The 19097-nt window shown below is 38.1% G+C and overlaps 1 protein-coding gene and 1 long non-coding RNA gene across 7 annotated transcripts in view; both read right to left on the bottom strand.

Annotated features, from left to right (window-relative positions):
* Nucleotides 1-19097, bottom strand: part of LOC146450496 (uncharacterized) — a 174440-nt gene that overhangs the window by 134642 nt on the left and 20701 nt on the right. For 2 of the 6 annotated variants that reach the window (XR_014860295.1, XM_085100332.1), the window contains one exon: nucleotides 11352-11417. The exons of 1 other annotated variant lie outside the window; for it this stretch is intronic. Coding sequence is in view for 2 of the 5 variants with exons in the window: in XM_085100335.1 (XP_084956461.1) it covers nucleotides 12122-12152 (31 nt within the window). In the remaining 3 variants the exon portion in view is untranslated. Of the gene's footprint in view, nucleotides 1-11351; nucleotides 11418-12121; nucleotides 12153-19097 lie in introns of those variants that run through there. 3 more of the 6 variants (XM_085100335.1, XM_085100336.1, XM_085100334.1) reach the window with 2 other exon arrangements.
* LOC146450498 (uncharacterized) lies at nucleotides 4452-10603 on the bottom strand. The gene is made up of 4 exons (XR_014860297.1): nucleotides 10324-10603; nucleotides 9491-9561; nucleotides 8664-8718; nucleotides 4452-5589 (listed from the first exon to the last, which is right to left on the bottom strand). It is a non-coding gene; the product is annotated as an uncharacterized LOC146450498 (long non-coding RNA).

Raw genomic sequence — 19097 nt, 5'->3', positions numbered from 1 at the left:
GAATAATCAACAAAGGCTAGAATAACTGAAATATAGTTATTTTCTTAAAAAACCAAATTTTTGCCCGATATTGGAGGTAGGCCGGTGTTTATTAATCACAGGTGTATTTGAGTAACTTTTGGCAGGTTTATTCCTTTTCCACTGACACTAAAGTTCAAAGAATTAAACGCTAAATTCAGCAAAGCTGTGAGTCTGTCTCCAGTCGATCAAATTTGAGGAATAATTGTAATTACTCTTTTTTATAAGAATTTATTTTATAAGAATAGCGAGGCTGAAATTTGCGAAATTTTAAGAAATAACCCGTGGCTGAGATTTTGAAAAGAGTACAATTTTGTGTGCTGTAAACTAAACTGTATAAAATTCTTCCTTTCAATCTCTAAACGGCAAAATTAGACTAGCAAATAAACCGATAAAAACTTGCACTAGCCAAATGTTCGATGCTAATGACAGTTCGATACAGATCCGAACACCAAACACTTAGATATCCCAATACATTCTAAAACGGAAATGTCATACGCTATAATCTAAGAACATTGAAAAGAATATTTTCAGCCTAACATCGGCACAAAATAAGAATATTCAGCCTGGGTCGGAAAAACAATATTCCGCCTTATTTATTCTTCTGCGTTAGCAGTTCCTTTCATACTCAGGCGTCAAATTCTCCCATGAGCTATAAGATTTATAACCCTCGAATCTCCAACTTTCAGAATCAAACACAAATCAACCGATTCATTTGAAAACTTTCAATGCCAAGAAAGAACTACTGAATCTGGTTGCCCATTAGCGATCGCGAATTTATCCATCCCGCAAAATGCTCGGCAATTGAAGGGCTGTACGGTTATCAGTGCTTGAGTTCTAACCTCTAGAAAGGGCCAATTTTTCTTAGTTTAAACGGTCATTCCAGTGCATGGCAACCTTTTATAATGAAATCTATCTTTCGTTTTGAATTGTTACAGCAGGAGACCTCCGACTGAAGGCAATATATGTATTTTCTCGATTAAACGCTGGAGGCGTAATTTAAAACTCGACCTTAAAGGCCCGGAGTAGCGACGCAGAAAAAAAAATTTCGCCATACAAAGCAATTTCCAAACAGGACTAAAATATCACCGAGCCAATTTAACTAGCTCGAAGAATTGCACACTGGCTGATTGTCAGAAGCACATTCATGTTAACTTCTCGTTTTGGACTGAAAAAATGTCGTTTTTTCTCTTAAAATTTGCGGAGGGAGATACGCGGGATTCGCCAAAGGTGTGGATTGTCACGTGCAAGCCTCACACGGCATCAAAATCCTCTCATCTAGGGGGTTTACATGTACATAAGCTTTAGTTACAATATGAGAATAAATGCTCCAAAACTTCTGTGAAAAATATTAGTGGATTATCATAAAAGAAAACAATGAAAAGAGCAGTTAACTCTTATATTAAAATCAGTCTACATACACAAGTAGAGTATTGAAATAATCTATATTCCATTTTAAACTTCAGCCAAAATACTCGACGCATTGAAGAATCGCCGATAAACGTATTCGAGTCTTATTTACTTGACTCCCTTGCGACAATTGATTTCAATAATATTGACAATCCTCCAAGCATAAGATGTCAAATCAGTCGTTGATTTGAATAATTATCGTTTTCCGAAACATGAATCTTTAAAACGAAATTAATCCATAAACGTTTCGATAACATGCCAATCTACTGAGAGCGGTTCGTGTGGGTCCACTTGTACTTGTCAAATACTTTGCAATTCCTTCAGTTTACACAGTAAAAACAAGGTTTTGGCGGCCAGTACAAACTCAAGTCTTGTCGGGTGATCCAGTAACCGTTTGCGTAAAAGTAAGCAGTCAATTCCCTATCAAAGCAATTCATTTTTCCACTCTTGCTATCGGTTCAACTATAATTCTCTTGTAAAACTGATTTGTTGATTCAAGGACGAAAGGAGGTTGGAGCATAGCAATTCCGAAGTTACATTTTTAATTTATGATCGATTTATGACTGGATTCAGTTTACAAGAATTAACATACTGAAACTGGGCACATTTTGAGACTTTAAAGGGGACTGAAGGAATATGATAGTCGATAACATATTAACAAGACTTCAATTTAAGGGCTTATGACAAGAAAGCAAGGTCAAGGAATAGCATAAAAGAGAAAGATGTGACTTAGTTTTCTTTTAAGAAAGAGACATATAGACTGAAATGAAACATAAAAACAAGTGTGATAAGTGGGCAATAATTGACGGCGCCAACGAACCTAAAATCGCACTCAAAACTCGATCTTTCCTAGCTAAAGTTCGCCTTTCTACAACAGAATCGTCTCAGTAATTAAAGCAAGACAGCGTTTTAAATCGATTTTTCATCTTCATACTACATTAATGCTGGATGCGAATCACGATGATTAAACATCTAGCTGATGCTGTAACACAACTTGGTCGGAAATCCGACGAGGAATCAGTTGATCGCAAGCCTGAAATCGCTACAGTTATAAGGGAGCAAAATAATCGAATAGCTTTTCAAACTCACATGCACTCTTTGTAAACACGTGAAAAGAAAATCCTCGTCAAGTCCTGCTCTTCCTCGCCATTTTACTTCAAGTCTCAGACGTTGAGCAAGGCATTTGAACGGGAGACGCTATAAGGCCATTTTGAACAACAAAAAAATACTTAACTAGCAGTTGCCCAACGATTGAACCCTTCCCAACCACAAATCATCCCCAAGACCTACTTTATACGGCCTCTATAAGACTTCTACCTCCTGAAGAAGAGCTCTAAATATCAACCCTGAGTCTTAACCCGAGTAAAATTACGCGTTAAGCTAAAAAAATACTGCAGACTGAAGATATTATAGACAAGGTAGAAGCTGCATCTCGTGTGACTTGTTCCCTCACGCAATGGACTTTACGATGTCCTCGCAAAACTTCCCTTCTTCGTCTAATGCACGACTTTGCTCTTAGATCAGCGCACGCCGAATTTAAACCTTTTTTAGGTCTTATGCGTTTCATCAAATCATAGTATAAATACAATCAAAGAAAATAGTGAGCTTGTCGTTATTTGCTAGCAATCATGCTTCTACCATCACTGGTGGTTTCAGGTGTTTTTAACCGTAATGCGCGCTCATTTCAGAAAATTGTTTAAATCGGCGGAGAGTTATAAAATAATTACTAAATATCGCACCTTAGACGTGATCCTGGCTACTGAAAATTGATGATAATTTTTCTACAGGCGTGTTACAGATGAGTTCAGTATTTTAATTAAAATTGTATGCGAACGTCAACGTTGTAATTTCACTAAGCAAACAGTTTTCACAGAACTACCCGATATCCTTGAAGGAGGGCATCTCTGGCCAACGTCCATCTCCTTATTTTCACGGCTTGATTAAATGTTGAAGGCGTTGTTACGAAAACGGGACCTTGAAGGCCCACAGGCATCTATTCGAGGTAGAAAATACAAAATACTGACGGCAGACTGATCCCAACGGCGGAGGTGACGAGCTTGATAGAATAATCAACAAAGGCTAGAATAACTGAAATATAGTTATTTTCTTAAAAAAACAAATTTTTGCCCGATATTGGAGGTAGGCCGGTGTTTATTAATCACAGGTGTATTTGAGTAATTTTTTGCAGGTTTATTCCTTTTCCACTGACACTAAAGTTCAAAGAATTAAACGCAAAATTTAGCAAAGCTGTGAGTCTGTCTCTAGTCGATAAATTTGAGGAATAATTTTAATTACTTTTTTTTATAAGAATTTATTTTATAAGAATAGCGAGGCTGAAATTTGCGAAATTTTAAGAAAAAACCTGTGGCTGAGATTTTGAAAAGATTACAAATTTGTGTGCTGTAAACTAAACCGTATAAAATTCTTCCTTTCAATCTCTAAACGATAAATTTAGACTAGCAAATAACACGATAAAAACCTGCGCTAGCGAAATGTTCGATGCTAATGACAGTTCGATACAGATCCGGACACCAAACACTTAGATATCCTCTTGCTAAGGTTGCGGAAATTGACGCTCAAGCCGAATTAATGCAACTAAAATTACAGTGTAAAGCTAATTTTGAAATTCACAATAATTTAATGGAATTAAAGTTTTCTTGCTAAGCCTGTCGCCTTTGCAGGGCAGACGAAGCTTTTCCCTTCCGTCTCAGCATGATTTTAAACCATGTACAGTATGGTTGCACTCTAAACACTCAGAAAAACCGAAACATGCTTCGAAAGTACGGAGCTTTTTCGATTTTAATCATTTTCTGCCAGGTGCTGTTCTTTCCGGTCATTTTGGTGAACGACCACATGCAGTCAACAAGGATGAAGTTTAACTCATATAAGCTGTTTTGTGAAAGATTCTTTCAGTCTACATTAATAAATTTTGACATATAGGGAGTGAGTGAGTCAATTGGCATCCGAGGAGCTACCCAAATCCCAGGATGCACCACTAGATCTCCTTGCAAAGCTGACAACAGTTCATTTCCACAAAAGCGTTTATTAAATGTCAACTCCAATGTACGTACAATAAGTACACAGATAAATTGTAGTTACACTTTAGGCAGTCCTGATTAAACATAACAAGTATTAACTCTCTCTATGTTATAGCCTGTACGTTGTTTCAAGGCAAAATTTCAAAGAGAGCCTCACGTTCACCTTGATCAAAGAAAGCAAAAGTGCAACATCAATTTAATCCCGATAAGGAAGTCATGTTTTACCCCAGCTAAACATAAACCAACTAATATCCCTCAATGTTGACTATTCCTTGAATAGTTAACTTTATATGTGAGCAATAACATGAATTGGTTGCTGTTGCAAAATAGCTTTCTTCCAATGTTCAAGGGTCCTTTCATTTCAGGTCATTAATTCAGGGCTGTGAACTGAAGAAATGAAGATGCAATGAAGAAATTAAAAACATTACTTATATAGTATAGAGCTGTTACGAAACCGACTCGACAATTAGAACAGTATCACTGCATTAGTAACTTAATGGGTACAGAAAGTTGTTACGCGTCAGCAAACTCAATTCATGTAATTGTTCACCTACAAAGCTGATTATCCAATCCTATATCGAGACATCGAAACATATAAAGCTGTTCGCGTTTAAAACTTAACCCCATACGAGCGATCATTGTGCAGAATATCTTCACTTTAAGGAACGTTCAGTTGTTTCAGCTTGCAATTTTTAGCTCTGTTACGATAGTCCTTTAGTTCAAGTTAAGAAAAAGACCTGACGATCGCTCGTCTGAAGCGTTAATCTAGAATTAAACAAGCATAAATGTAGGTTTTGCGTAAACCATAAAACGTGTCACCACCGGACATAATGACCGCTTTTCTGATTCTAGGGGTGAGCAAGGAATTCCCGGCTATATCACAACCAAGGAATCCCCTATCACAAGAAACAGCGCAAGGAGGTGGTACTATATATCTGCAGACGAACATGTACAGCTAACTCTTACTATCCTGGTCCAACCACAATTACATTTCTTTTTGAGGCAAGCTTCCTTTATTGCGAACTAAGCACTATTTCAATTATCTAACAACCATGGATCTCGATGCCTCAAACTCCAGTATGCTGGACAACGCTAATTCCTTGGCACACAAAAGTAATCAACACTGTAAAGAAAATGTAAAATAAATAAGAGGAGAAAAAAAGGTACTATAACTAGAATCAACTCCCGGAGACTGCTGTGTTCAATAGTAAAGACTGAGGCTGAAAATTCTGTCTTAAAAATGAATTAACTCTGCAGTGTATGTGTAAATGGACCCATGAATTTCCTACTGATCATGAGCGTTATAGCCTTATGGTCTCCTAGCTGAGTAAAGGTCAGTGGGAAATTCATGGTAGCACTTTAACAAATACTGCAGCGTTTATTAACCGTTCCATCATTTGTGTCAATAGTGCTAGCGCCACAATATCCATTCACTGAAAAATGAATAAGTACCCTAGAAATTTAGGGAGTCATAACTTGCTTGATGGAATATTACAAGAACTCTGTGGCAGCAATGCAGCTAGAACACCGGGTTTCATGTGGGGATATTTAAAAACAAGTTCAATTCATGCCGGGTGGAAACACATTCTCGTAAGATTTAGCACTTAATCTCCCGGGCTTAATCTGTGACCGCCCAAAACTAATACGTCACGCACATGTAATGTGGCAAATATGTTACGCATGTGGTTCACGCCCTAGTCACTCCTTGCTAAAGCATGTAACTTGTTTCCTTAACGTAAATCAGTAAACGTGTTGTATGGTTTACGGTTTGTGTATATACACAAGCATGAGACTATCACTTGTAAAACCTGATGAAGAAAATCCCTGATGAAGTTTGCGTAGTCTAACGAAACGCGTCGGATAATACAAAGTTTTAGAAATCAAGTTCGTTCAGTGCTGCTCACTAGTTCAGCCTTTTTAAAAATTGGTTTATGTGGCAAGCTACTAAGATCATGTAGCCATTTGAGGCCCAAGCCAGCGTATCAGCCTTTGGAAAGTATGAAGTAGCAGTACTTGGCTTGTATAGGTCTAATGGTAGCTTTAGGGGTAAACAACTACACTTGATTGGAGCATGGGCTAAAGAAAATTAGTTTACTCCTGGATAGCTCTGAAAATGCAGTTCTTAGTAATCACTGGTGACCTCACTGACCTTACTGCTACCTCAATCCTACAGTGTTTTCAGGGAACGGTCTAGACCCTCCGCGGCCTTCTTTCTCTCAAAGACAAAACAATTACTCTAGATCTAGAACGAACGTTTCCAATGTCCCGCTTGCTTGCATTTAAGGAAGCTCGCAGCAGTTTTTCTGGACTTAGGGTGGAAGTTTTAAAATTACAATCTCGCATTGAACATTAAAGGAGAAGGTCACTCTAAAAGTCATTTTTTTTTATTGAGCAACAAAATGTTAACGCTGAGCTGAGTTGCTCGCCGTTTTTTGAGCTTCTGAAATGCTTCCGATCCATACAAAATTCCCCTCCAAAATCCAAATTGAGCACCGCCATTTTGACAAGCACTTGGTAATCTGGCCGTCTTCCATGACGGAAACCGAAACGTAAAATAAACAAGTGGAAATGGCTCCGCTTGAACGATATCGTTTCGAACCAGAACGTGTCCGTCAATCCGAAGATGAAGAAGTGCAAGGTAATGAAAACAATGAGAGAGTTCAAGGTACATTTTAGTGTATGCCAACCGCAAGGGAATGCCTTTGTTGTCGAGAAGAGCTAGTGTCTAGTGTATTTGTACTCGAAACCTCGTAGTTTACTGTAAATTGTATGTCGGTTCAAACATTAAAAATCAATTTAATTGATGTCTTCCATTTGTATTTGTTTTTAATCTGTCTCACTGCTTGCCGGTTTATTACGCAGGGATTTCATTTATCATCGAAAACGAAGATCTTTTAATAATGGTTTTTCTTAACCGAGCTGTGTTAATAAGAACTGCAACACTGAAATTCTACTTCTCTTTTTTGAGAGATCTTTTTCGAGAGGTTCCACCAATCAGCTCAATTTGTACGAATTCAAAACAGTCTTCTGTAAAATGCTCACTACACACATATACATTCTTCGGCAGCTCGAATCTTTTTTCTCGGCATAACTGGTCGAGCCACTTCTTTGCTAAACTCTCGTGTTTAACTGGCACATTATGAAAAGATACACCTGTTTCTTTATCTCTTTTGGATCTGTTATTGCAGTCTGGAGCCGCACACGACGGCATATTTAGTCCACAGCAAAAAGAAAAACAAACAAACAAAATTTACGGCGGAAAAATACACCTCTGTCACTGCGTTTGAAACTCCCCCCGTCTGCAGTTCGCGCCAGTTCCGCTGGACGGAATGACGTCAAGAAGAAGCGGCCGGGCAACTAAGTGTCATTCAAAATGGCGGTGCTCAATTTGGATTTTGGAGGAGAATTTCGTATGTATCGGATGCTGTTCAGAAGCTCCAACAACGGTGAGTAACTCAATTCAGTGTTAACTTTTTATTTGGTGAACTAAAATTTTTTAAATTTTCATTGGTGAACTAAAAAAATACATGATTTTTAGAGTGACGTTCTACTTTAACCTTGATCTGAATATAAATGTAAAAGTAAATTTTACGTTTTGCACGACTTCTCATAATCATGATTAAAATTCAAAGCACTTGAATAGCAGTGAAATAGACCAGGAAAAACAAAATAAAACTCTTGTTCGGAAAAAGCGAATAACGACTGAACTTGACCAAGATTCAGCCTTCTTATCTAGCACCGGTTTCGCCGGGTTCTTGAACCTAAACCTTGCACGAATATCGAAAAGAATTCTTTCTTTAACCGATCGCAATTTAACATAATTTTAAGATATTCCGATTTATGCAAAGTAGGATCCTTAATTTTAAGTGTTTTCAAACATAAATATCTTAAAATCTGAGCCACCCAGGATGCTTAATATACATTTACAATGTTTTGCTATGAGGAAAGACCTCTTAACAGAAAAGAGAAAGCGTCAAGTTTTTATTTTGCCAGAGATATTGGTGAAAAGGGTGGGAATAAACAAAATCAAAATCTATCTATCGAAGGAGACCGAAGTTTACATTCTATGCGAGATAGTAATTTCAAAACCTCTACCTTACGTCTAGAAAACTGAAACTTCTTTTTCTCAGAACGCCAAATTTTAGAGCCCGGCATCATCTAAAATTATTTTGATAAATAATCAGGAAGTTAACTTGCCATTTCAAATTTGCAGGGCAAGGCTTGTTCGGACCACACTCATGATCACCTTTATCTCTTGTTTCTGCAAACTGCAAAGGAACGGATACAAAGAAAAAATACTGAGCCTCGCAGATTCAAAAGGTTCTCGCAAAATAATGTGGATAAATACTGGTTAAAATGAGTGACAGAAACTGAAGTGTTTTAAATTTAAACCTAAACGCTTGAATGTCACATTTGCCTCGCAAAAACATTGAAAGCGCATGTGCAATTGCACAAAGACAAGTATGACCTCACTAATAATGTAATCTTTTTCTTTTTACTATTAACTGATGATTAGATTCTTATGGATGCAATTTTTTACAAGTACAATTACGTTTGTATTTCAGTATTTATGGCGATTTTGGAAAAAGCTGTGGTGTGGAGGCGGGAGGAAGTCCGCTGTGAGTCGAGGTCTTTTTTACTGGAATGATTGATTGTTCCAACTTTGTTTAAACGTCGTTTCTTGTGTCTCAACCTATCGATTTATAGCGGCAAGTCTTTTGTGTTAATGCAGCGCATCCGCCATATATGTCGGATTGGAAACGAAGGCCGAGTCCAGTTTAGATTAATTTGGGTTTATATATATTCGTTAGACTGATTGCTTTTCAAACTTCAGTTAATATACTTTATATACCAGTATGTAATTTTCGATATTCCTTTTTATTCCTATTATATATAATTATGTATTTCTTTAGTTTGTCCTTGATGATCTACTCTGTAGATAAGTCATCATTACACCATTATTATTATTATTATTATTATTATTAATTATTATTATTATTATATCGGATTGAATCTACAAGTACTGGTGCCAACCTCTTCTACATCTTCCATGATTTTCCACAGGGCTGCCTTTTCACGATTGTTATAATAGGATCTAAAAAGAAAATGTGAGTTCAAATCAACTGAAAAACTAAGGCATTTAATTATTATATATTTACAGGGACCTATCTGCTGACAACAAGAGAGCATGAAGACAAGTGATAAGCTTGTTTTGGTTTTATTTATCTGGTGGAAGCTTTGTGAATCGATCAAACGTGGCCTCCTTATTTTAAGATATAGTATTCAGAACAAGCTGAAAGTCAGGTTCTTATTTTTTCGCTGTATTAACGAGCAAGCAATTCTCTTAATTAAATTTAACACGAATTAAATAAATATCTGAATAACCTAAAGATTAAAAAAACGGCAAATTGTGATAGCTTTTTCAGCTGTCACTTTCATAGCATCAATGCACAAACTCGTGATAAACCTTCTTTGTACGCGTTATATCAACAACATTCTAAAGTATGTAATGTCAGTCAAGCTAGTTTGTTAAGTCTAAAGATTAAAGCTGCCTCACACATTTGTTGTGTGCTATTCCAATTTTAAAATAAAGAAAAAACTAAATGCCTTTCTGTACATTTATCAAAGGCAGAAAGTAAAGTAACTTCCTGACTAATGACTATGTCATTAGATGGCAGATCACGGCCCCAAAGGGTTGCTCCACGATCATTTCTCATGAAATTGGCAAGTCAATTTGACAGAGAAAGCCAATGATTGAAACCTCGTGTCAATGTAGATAAACGTATGTAGTATTTGACTAACTCTCTAAGTGTTTCTTTACTTAGTGGAATCTTTATGATAATTAGTGTTTTCTTACTTGGACTCAACGAAGGCAGTTGAGAGGCAAAGAACAAGGACAATGACAGCAATGGCTTGTTTCATCTTGGGCAATGAATCCTATGGAAAAAGTGGGAAGCAAAGGCGGAAAAAGATCTTGGATTAGGTCTGTGATGCTTAAAATCTATGTTTCCTTCATTAGGGAAGTATGGTTTCAGCTTCTAGTTTTATATGGATGCTCTAGGACTGAGTTGCAGGCAGTGTGCAGGACACTCGTGGGGACTAGAACAATGGCATTAAACCAGGTTAATGGAATTTCAATGTCGATGAGTGGTGTATGTGTGAAAGCAATGGGATGTTTTGTTTTTAACCTGGCGCCTATAAATGAACAAACGTTTATCCAAAGATAGCTTAGTGGTAACAATCCTATTACTTTCCTTTTAGAAATATACGCACAATCTTAAACCGGCCATTGCGGGTTGAGGTAACACCAGTACTCCTTATCTCGTGTATTCTCGATCGTTACAGGCAGCCGCTCTTAAGTATTTTAAAATAATTTAAAAAAAAATTAACATGAAAAAATTTACAGCTTTAAAGATTAATAATATAAATGGATGAATGGATGGATATGAAATATAGATAGAAGAGAAAACTTAATTTAACCACGGTAACTTTGATCAAAAATTACAATACATTGCAGTTTTGTTCTTAAACAAGTTGTCCGATCGTTTTCAATCTATACCTTAGTCTATTTTTTAGCACCTGAATATTAGAAACTGACGAAAACGATGGGTAGAAACTGAACAAAAACAAAAGAACAGATACATTTTTCCTACAGAAGAAAAGTCTGGATCTAAATGGTCAACAATCAAAATGTCTCGCGCTTCCGCTAGAATGCCTGCTAAATTGCTACGTACCCCGTTCTCTGTAAAAAAAAGATTAGCCCTGAAAAAACTAACAAAAAATGCTAGTCGAATAGAAAGCCTCTTAGCTACTTAGTGGCCTAGTAGTCCAGTGAATTTCGTTTACAAACTGACAAATCTTTACTCAGATAAGTAAACAATTTACCTTGTAGGATGTTGTAAGGTTGTTTAAACTTCAGTTGGATCCGGAGCTTCCTAGCCAGGCCTAGAACTGAAATAAAGATCTATCTGGTTGTGTCCTTTTTATTGCTTTGAAGACAATACATCCACCCACACAAGTAATGTGGTCGTCAATGGTCAAAAAATTAATTAGAATTGCAGCTATCTGACATATCTTAATTATCTCTCACATTTTTCACTTTGTGAGTGGGAATTGCCTAAAAATATCCAAACATACTAAGTATGGCAACGACTTCCTCAATTAGTTAAATAACTCATAAGCTCCATTACGTGAACAGGCAACGCTTTATTGCACATTACGATCTTAAGTGGCCCATTGTATATTAAAAACTCAAAAATGAGGTCAGACAAATTCAGATAACCTTCTTTGTTTAAGAAGCCCCGCCAACGCTTCTCGAACAGCGGTATTTCTATTTCAATGTTTTGAGACGTTTATTTTTGGATTAAAGAAAATTCTTTTATTCAGTTGACTGTGGAAGGTGTGGCCAAATGAAGCAATTTTGTCTAACGTCAAAACAAAACACTTTACACCTTTGTTATGCGAAATTAGGTAAAGAATTAATGCGTTTTATTTTCCAAAGTGTGATTCGGGATATGACAAAAATCACACGGACAATTATGGAAGAGGTATGCTGTAGAATTTGGCTTTCAAAATTAAAAGTCAATCATGAATTGAACTCAGTGTTTTTTTTTTATAGTTTTGGTCTGTTTCTGAGTCGTGACTACTTTGCTCACCTTTGTCTTGGGCGGCTTCCCCAGTTCTGCGCTACATTTCGAAAACCGAACGTGAATAAAAAAAACATACCTTAGTGGGAAACTGCTTTCCATTGTAATTGAGACCACGGGATATCTATTATTAGCTCACGGTTTTATAAGGTTTATTTATAATGCCACATCGACTTTCAACTAATTTGGCCGCAATATTTTAGAGATAATGCCAAACAAAACTGGCCAGGGAATCAGTTTGATCTTTAGTAAACGTTTAGTGTGGCAACCATTAACGCAACACGTCTCACATATTTCTGACCACCGGCTAAATTTGAGCCCAGATGCCTTGGCAGCCAAATAAAATATCGAAAAACCTTGGCCGTTGAAGAGGTTCTCGGGTCCTGGCGCTTTCTAACGAGAGGTTCGCAAAAAATATATACTTTATTAAAAACTACACTTATTAAGCTTTATATTGATATACAGTTTGTTATGATTTACAGTGTCACAACTAACTAGCGTCCGACTTGAATATTTCATGAGAAACACCTCAAAAGTTGAAAGTACCCTTGAATTAAAGAAGGATGAAATTTGAAGCGGAAAGGTTCGAAATTTTAATGAGCGAGCCGACATTAGACATGTTAGCCAAATAAAAGTAGCTAAACATTTGGATTGTGCAGCAGTCTACCTTAGCTTAGCTGTGCATGATCATCTCGCGCTAGGACGTCCTCATTCTTAACATAACCTTTTCACTCTTTTCAGGTATGAGCTCAGAAGTTCAGTATTCTTTCTCAATTTTGTTTCTATAGTCCGTTCACATTAAATAATGATATTTCAGTCGGAGTTGTTTGGATATCTCGGCAAATTGTTGTCACGCAAAGCCGTCTACACTGGATACTTAACACGATCTACAAAAAACACTCACTTGAACTAGTTGAAAGGACGTCAGAGGAAGCTGGGTTTTCTTTCTGAACGTTAGACTTGAAGTTCAAAGGACTTCAGACGAAATTTTGATGATCGAAGAGAGTCACAAAACTGACAAAGTCGTTCTTAGTTTCATTGGTTTACGGTCAGCTACGGCTAGCTCAGTATAAATTAAACAAAGTACTCCTACTTAACAATTTGGTGTGCATATTTGGTGTCCATATTTGAGCGTAAAAAAAGATAGCGCAGTGCCATACTGAAAAGAGGTTTGAAAGCTAGGACACGTTACAAGTATCGACCCGTGGTACTTGAAAACAAGACCAGCTAACTAGCGTATGCAGCTTTTCAGGCACGACACCGAAGTACGGGCAGCGCGGCTATGAAGCTTACCAAGTAAGCCCCAAAACTGCCACGCGAATTTAGCTGACAAATAATTTAAAAAAAAAGGAAAATCATGATGTATATTAAGTGTGCGTATATCTTATATGACCAATTTCTTTCCTCTGAATAAGTTCACTTTTTATTTAACATAACATAACAAGCGAACTATAAAGAAAGTTAACTCTACAATGATAAAGTTAAGTCTGCAATGAGAAATCAGTTGTAGACCTATTACTCGACGTTGTCTGGGAAATATTGTGTTTGCTTAAGCGGTTATATTTACAAAAGTTACAGCCAGCAATATCTCAGATAAGATCAGAAATGTATTAAACGTAAATAAATGGTAGCAGGTTATAATTCAAGTGGAACATCGTTAAAGCTTCCTTGAAAACAAACCTCTTGTGGTTTTTGGCAGGTTTAAGAGTTTCGACATGAGTGCATTTTCATAATAGTCCCGCAATCTTGTTAGAAACTTTTTTTACATCATGAAACCTTTTGTGATTTCAGTTGACGGCACATTAGGTCGTGAGATTTAGGCATCAGTGCATTTTCATAATAGTCTTGAAATTCGCCGGAAACGTCTTTGAAAACAAACCTCCTGCGGTCTTATTCAATTTCCATGAGTTGCGATTTAGGCATGAGTGCATTTTCATAATAATGTCGCAATTTTGCAAGGAACTTGTCTCAAAGCAACGTTTTCAGTGTGGTTTTAATTTTTCGTTAGCTGATATTTTGGCTTGGGTGGAAAACTAGGAGTGCCAAAGGTTTTGTAGGGGAGGCTCCGCCCTGATTTCCAGACACTTACCATTATATTTACTAGTTTTTACAGCAAAGGTAACCCTTTCATATACTTATCGTAGAATCAATGTTTCTCTTTAATGGAGTTCAGTCTGAAATAAAATTGAATAAAATTCGATAAAACGAATGGCAATTTAGCAAAACATATTCAGAATTAATCTCCCTTTTTACTAACAGTGTAGAGGAAAGAAGGAGACAATAATTAAGGATGATGGTCATTAACATTTACACACGATTTTTATTTGTGCCTTTGTTTTTTTTTTTATGATTTATACCAAAAGGCTCGAAATTTATGAGCGAGCCCACATTAGACATCTTAATCAGTGACTCAAAAGAAGCTTAAAATTTGATTATGTTGCATAGTTCAGGGTCGTAACATGGTATATGGGCTCAGGGCTCAAAGCTCAAAATATGACTGGGATCAGGGCTCAGAGGAAAGGGCTCAGGGCTCAGAAGAATGGGATCAGGGATCACAAGGCTTTTGAGCTCGAATCAGGGATCAGAATTGTCACACCATGAACACACGGTAAAAAAATCTCTTATCACAATATTTTTCCGCGTAATAAGGTTTCTGTCCATAGAATTTCCTGGCCGACGTACATTTCCTATTCTTGCTTCCGGCTGGGGGCAATTCCTGTCATGTGAGTTGTTTGACAAAAACATGGTATCGTATTCTTAATTAATTCAATTGTTGAGCGGACTTTCCTCGCCTTGTTACGCAACTCTGCCTACGGCTCTCTGGGCTCTTCTCAAAGCGCTGTGTACATATCCTGACATATCTTTTGTTGTGAGAAATGGGTAAGAGGAAAAAGGAGAAAAAGAAGTCGCGGGACAGAGAAAGGTACGTAAGTACATCTTTGACTGGTTTTACTTTGTACTTACTCCTGGCAAGTCTTCAAGCATAACAATACAGGACAATAGACAAACCAATTCATTAAAAGCGGAATTTACTTGATTTACTGATAGGAGGAGGAGCACCACGGATTGAGCACTATGATAACGACAGCCCTAAGGTTGTGCAGACATGCAAACATTGTCTTTTAAATGGGACTCAATGTGTGGTTTCTTGTGAAGAATGCAAAGAAGAAGGGATTGTGTGCGACGAATGTGAACAAGTTGGGCATACAAGTATAAAGCCGATGGAACGCAAGTGCGCTCGTTGTCAGGTTGGAGTGTTATCGATTACAAGAGTTGCCATGGGTGTCTGACTCAGAAGCCTCCCAGAGAAGCCATATGTCTAGTATCGCAAATGAAGACACCAGAGTTCCTGTTCCAGACCCTCCGCACGTTCTCAAGCTAGTAAGGAGTGGGCTCTTCAACTATTGGGTTCTACATGGAAACTATCTCTTTAATCTGAAGCTCCTGCGTTCTGCCAGGGAGGATTCCAACGAGGCTATTTCCAAGCCAATTGCACAGTCACTTCCCCGCAGCTGTATACGCAACAAAGATCAAATGAACATGGCGACTGCTGTAGGCCCTTTTAAAGAGAACCTGTTAAATGTTTTGCCAGATGACCCATCAGTTTGCACCCTTGTTCCAGAACAGGACAGATTTTGGCGGCAAAACCCAGCTAAGAGCATCTTAAAATTTCCCACTGCAGTTGCATTTTCTTCAAAACACAGCATCCTGATCATTACAGATAAAGCAAAATCAACGGCCATTCCCCATGGCGAATATGCACAACCGGGTGTGCATCATTCCGATTGCAGGTCCAGATGTTGGATTTTCCAGTCCAACTGGCTTGGCTATCAGGGACAACTACGTGATCGTTGTGAACTCTGGCGCAGAGACAAGCTTTTAAGTTGTTGACATCGCGAAAAGGGCTTTTGTTTTCTTCCTTCACCACCTTAGATTTGGAGCAATTTTTTAGTGGAATGAGAACACCCGCTCGCCCAACCCCCGACATGAACGACTACGCATCGCGGAGGCCCAGCTGCATTTTAGAATCTATCGAGAGGCTATACCAATCCTCGTTCATCTCTTATACCGGTCCTCAAAGCCATTATACACAGAGAAAGCTGGGTCTAAAGGCACCGGAATGGCTTCGAAAGTCCCACGGCAAGGGTAACGAGGATGTGGACGAAGAAACGAGCGCGTAGGAAAAGGAGAGATAAGGGAAGGCATTGCAGGGCTTTGCGAAGGAATTTGGACGGGGTGTACGACAACAAAGAACAAGAGGGAAGACCAAAGAAAGATCTGGTACACTTCCACTTGCCCTGAGTATGTTCAGAAGGAATGTATCGGCACATGGAGAAATCGATCTACTGAAAGAGGTTCAAGGGAGTGAAGGACAATCTACAGCTCATGACGCAGTCGAGGAATACGAGATTATCTTTTCAAAAGGCGATGTAGTTGCTCTCAAGCACAACTACAAGAGCTTTATTATTCCTTTCTTCCTTGCAGTTCTTTCAGAAGATCTCCACCATAACGGTGATGCATTCCTGGAAGATCGCATGAGTTTGAGATGGCTGGAACAGTCAGATGAAGATCCCCTTGTATACAAGACTGGGCACCTTGACGACAGAAATTCACCGGAGTGTATCATCGAGAAAGTTGAGATAATAAAAGATGGAAACAACTTCTGTTTGAGCCACCATGAAGAACAACGCCTAGTTGCATTGCTCCAGGGGTCAGTTGAATCAGATGATTCATCGGAGTCAAGTGGTGATGAGGAGGAAGGGGAGCAAGGTCAGGTGGACAACTTTTCAGAGCCCATTAGATTCGAAGCTGGAAGAATGTAGGTCTGGAAGACCTACAACCAGATATGTCCTTTGACAATCTAGTTATTAAATCAGGAAAAGCCAGTGGCGGGATTGATACAGAAAGGCTGTTGAGCTGTAGAACCTGTGGCCTGCACCATTTCATTTTTCTACTTCATGTAAAGCAGGTGGCTTGCTATTGGTAATTGATCTAAGCCCCAACAACATCAACAGGGATGGCGGAAAAGAAAATCTAAAAGTTGATTGCCCTTAACCAAGAAACACAGCAGTAGGAGATCCGTAAGACAACAGACCAGTGAGGCAACAGCTCAAACAAAATGCACCAATCCCAGCAGTTAAGAACCGATCAACCAGAACCGAGCTTGGAGTCATATAAGTTCAGAGTGTTGCAGTTCCTGATAAACACTCGCAGTACGCAGTTGAAACGTCGAGATCTACATCATTAAGTGACTACATCGTGAGACAAACGATTACACTTTTCCAATAATACATTACTGTAGACCACTAACGCCCGTCAGCCAGAAGGAGGAAAAAGATCTCAATGTCAAAAGGTATGACCGCTGCCTGTAGATTCAGCGCCCCACGTGAGATATTTGGTTGCAAGAGACCGGAGATTTATTAACTGGACAATTTATCCGAGCAAGTAGATATTCGTACTGTACAGGTATTGGAAAGCTAGAGGAAGACCTTCGTTCAGAAGTTCCTTACAGTGCTGTTAATTCCACTGGGGACCAACCACTGTTACTGCTGTTTGGCTAAAATTATACTGATTTATTCGAATTTCGATTCTTATGCTTTCTTCTGATTGGCTTAAAAACCTGCCTTGCTCGTATGATGATGAGCAAGGCTAATAATAAACTTTAGTAAATACTCTTGATGAACGTTACATATAAAAAGGTCAAGTTTCCGCAGCAAGATTTTTCAAGACGTGTGATACGTAAAGGGAAGTGGCCTACTTTTAAGGTATGGATTAACCATAATGCACAGAGGTCAACTCATCTATATCTTTAAAGCTATGATAGAACTTACAACTTCAACTAAGACTTAGAGTTAATGTTTTTCTCATCAGCCCATTTGAACGTGTTCTATATTTTATATATGGACATAAACGAAGTTTTCTGAGTTGAAATTGTGTAAAAAATGGATGGGATCAATTTTTTCATCAGGGCTCAGGGATCAACATTTTGGGGAAAATGGGGCTCAGGGATCAAAATTACGGCAAGAAAATAGGGATCAATGGGTCCCGGATATACCATGTTACGACCCTGATAGTTGTTCATAATCATCTCGCGCTAAGACGTCTTAACTTAACCTTTTCACTCTTTTCAGTCATATGAGCTGAGAAGACCAATATGCTTTTGTTTTGTTCAGTTCTGTTTGCAGTTTACTATAAATATTTCAGTCGGAATTGTTTGGGCATCGCGGCAATTATTGTTGTCAAGCAAAGCTGTCTACACTAAAACACGTGCCACAAAAAACGCTCACTTAAATTAGTTGAATGGACGCAAGACGTAAAAACGTAAGACTTCAGGTTCAAAACTTCAAGACTTAAAATTTTGATGGTCGAAGAGAGCCACGGAACTGGGAAACTCGAACTTCGTTTTCGTCACCCTCATGAGGTGTTTAAGACTCGAGCATCTTTATCAATTTTTCTCAATTACCACCTCAACGGGTGGGATTTTTTAAAGTGTTACTTGCTTCCTTTCGTTGCCAGTACCATTAGCTTGTTCTTGTTTCTTTTTTTCCACTTCAAACATTGTAATAAAACAGTCGCATACAAGGCCGTAGTGTCTAGTATCATTTACAGCTTGCATTAGAATAACAGTGAGGAGCGCCCTATGATCGTTTCCCAGGCTGACCTTGTCGAAACCATAGTTAACGGAAAGGATTGGATTGTAGCGTGAAGTTTCTTCGAGTGTGAATGTCTTGGTTTAAGACTTAGCTGCGTTTCCAGACCATAAATTCGTTAGTCATAGCAATACCGGATACTTTTCATGTGATTTCTATAAGTTTAACCTAGATTTAAACGGCTGATAATGAATCGAAATGACTGTGAATTTATTAAATCATTGATCTGATAGATTTTGCTCATAGTGTTGTTCACTGTTTGGTTAGTTTGCATGTTTTAGGTTTGTGAGTTAAGCAACTGATAGAGATGATGAAAAATGTCATTAATATAAAAA

Source organism: Pavona decussata, unplaced genomic scaffold (genome assembly GCF_977016875.1).
Source record: "Pavona decussata unplaced genomic scaffold, jaPavDecu1.1 SCAFFOLD_455, whole genome shotgun sequence".
NCBI classification, from domain to species: domain Eukaryota; kingdom Metazoa; phylum Cnidaria; class Anthozoa; order Scleractinia; family Agariciidae; genus Pavona; species Pavona decussata.
The sequence above is the reverse complement of the archived record's forward strand: the minus strand, read 5'-3'. Positions and strand labels throughout refer to the sequence as shown.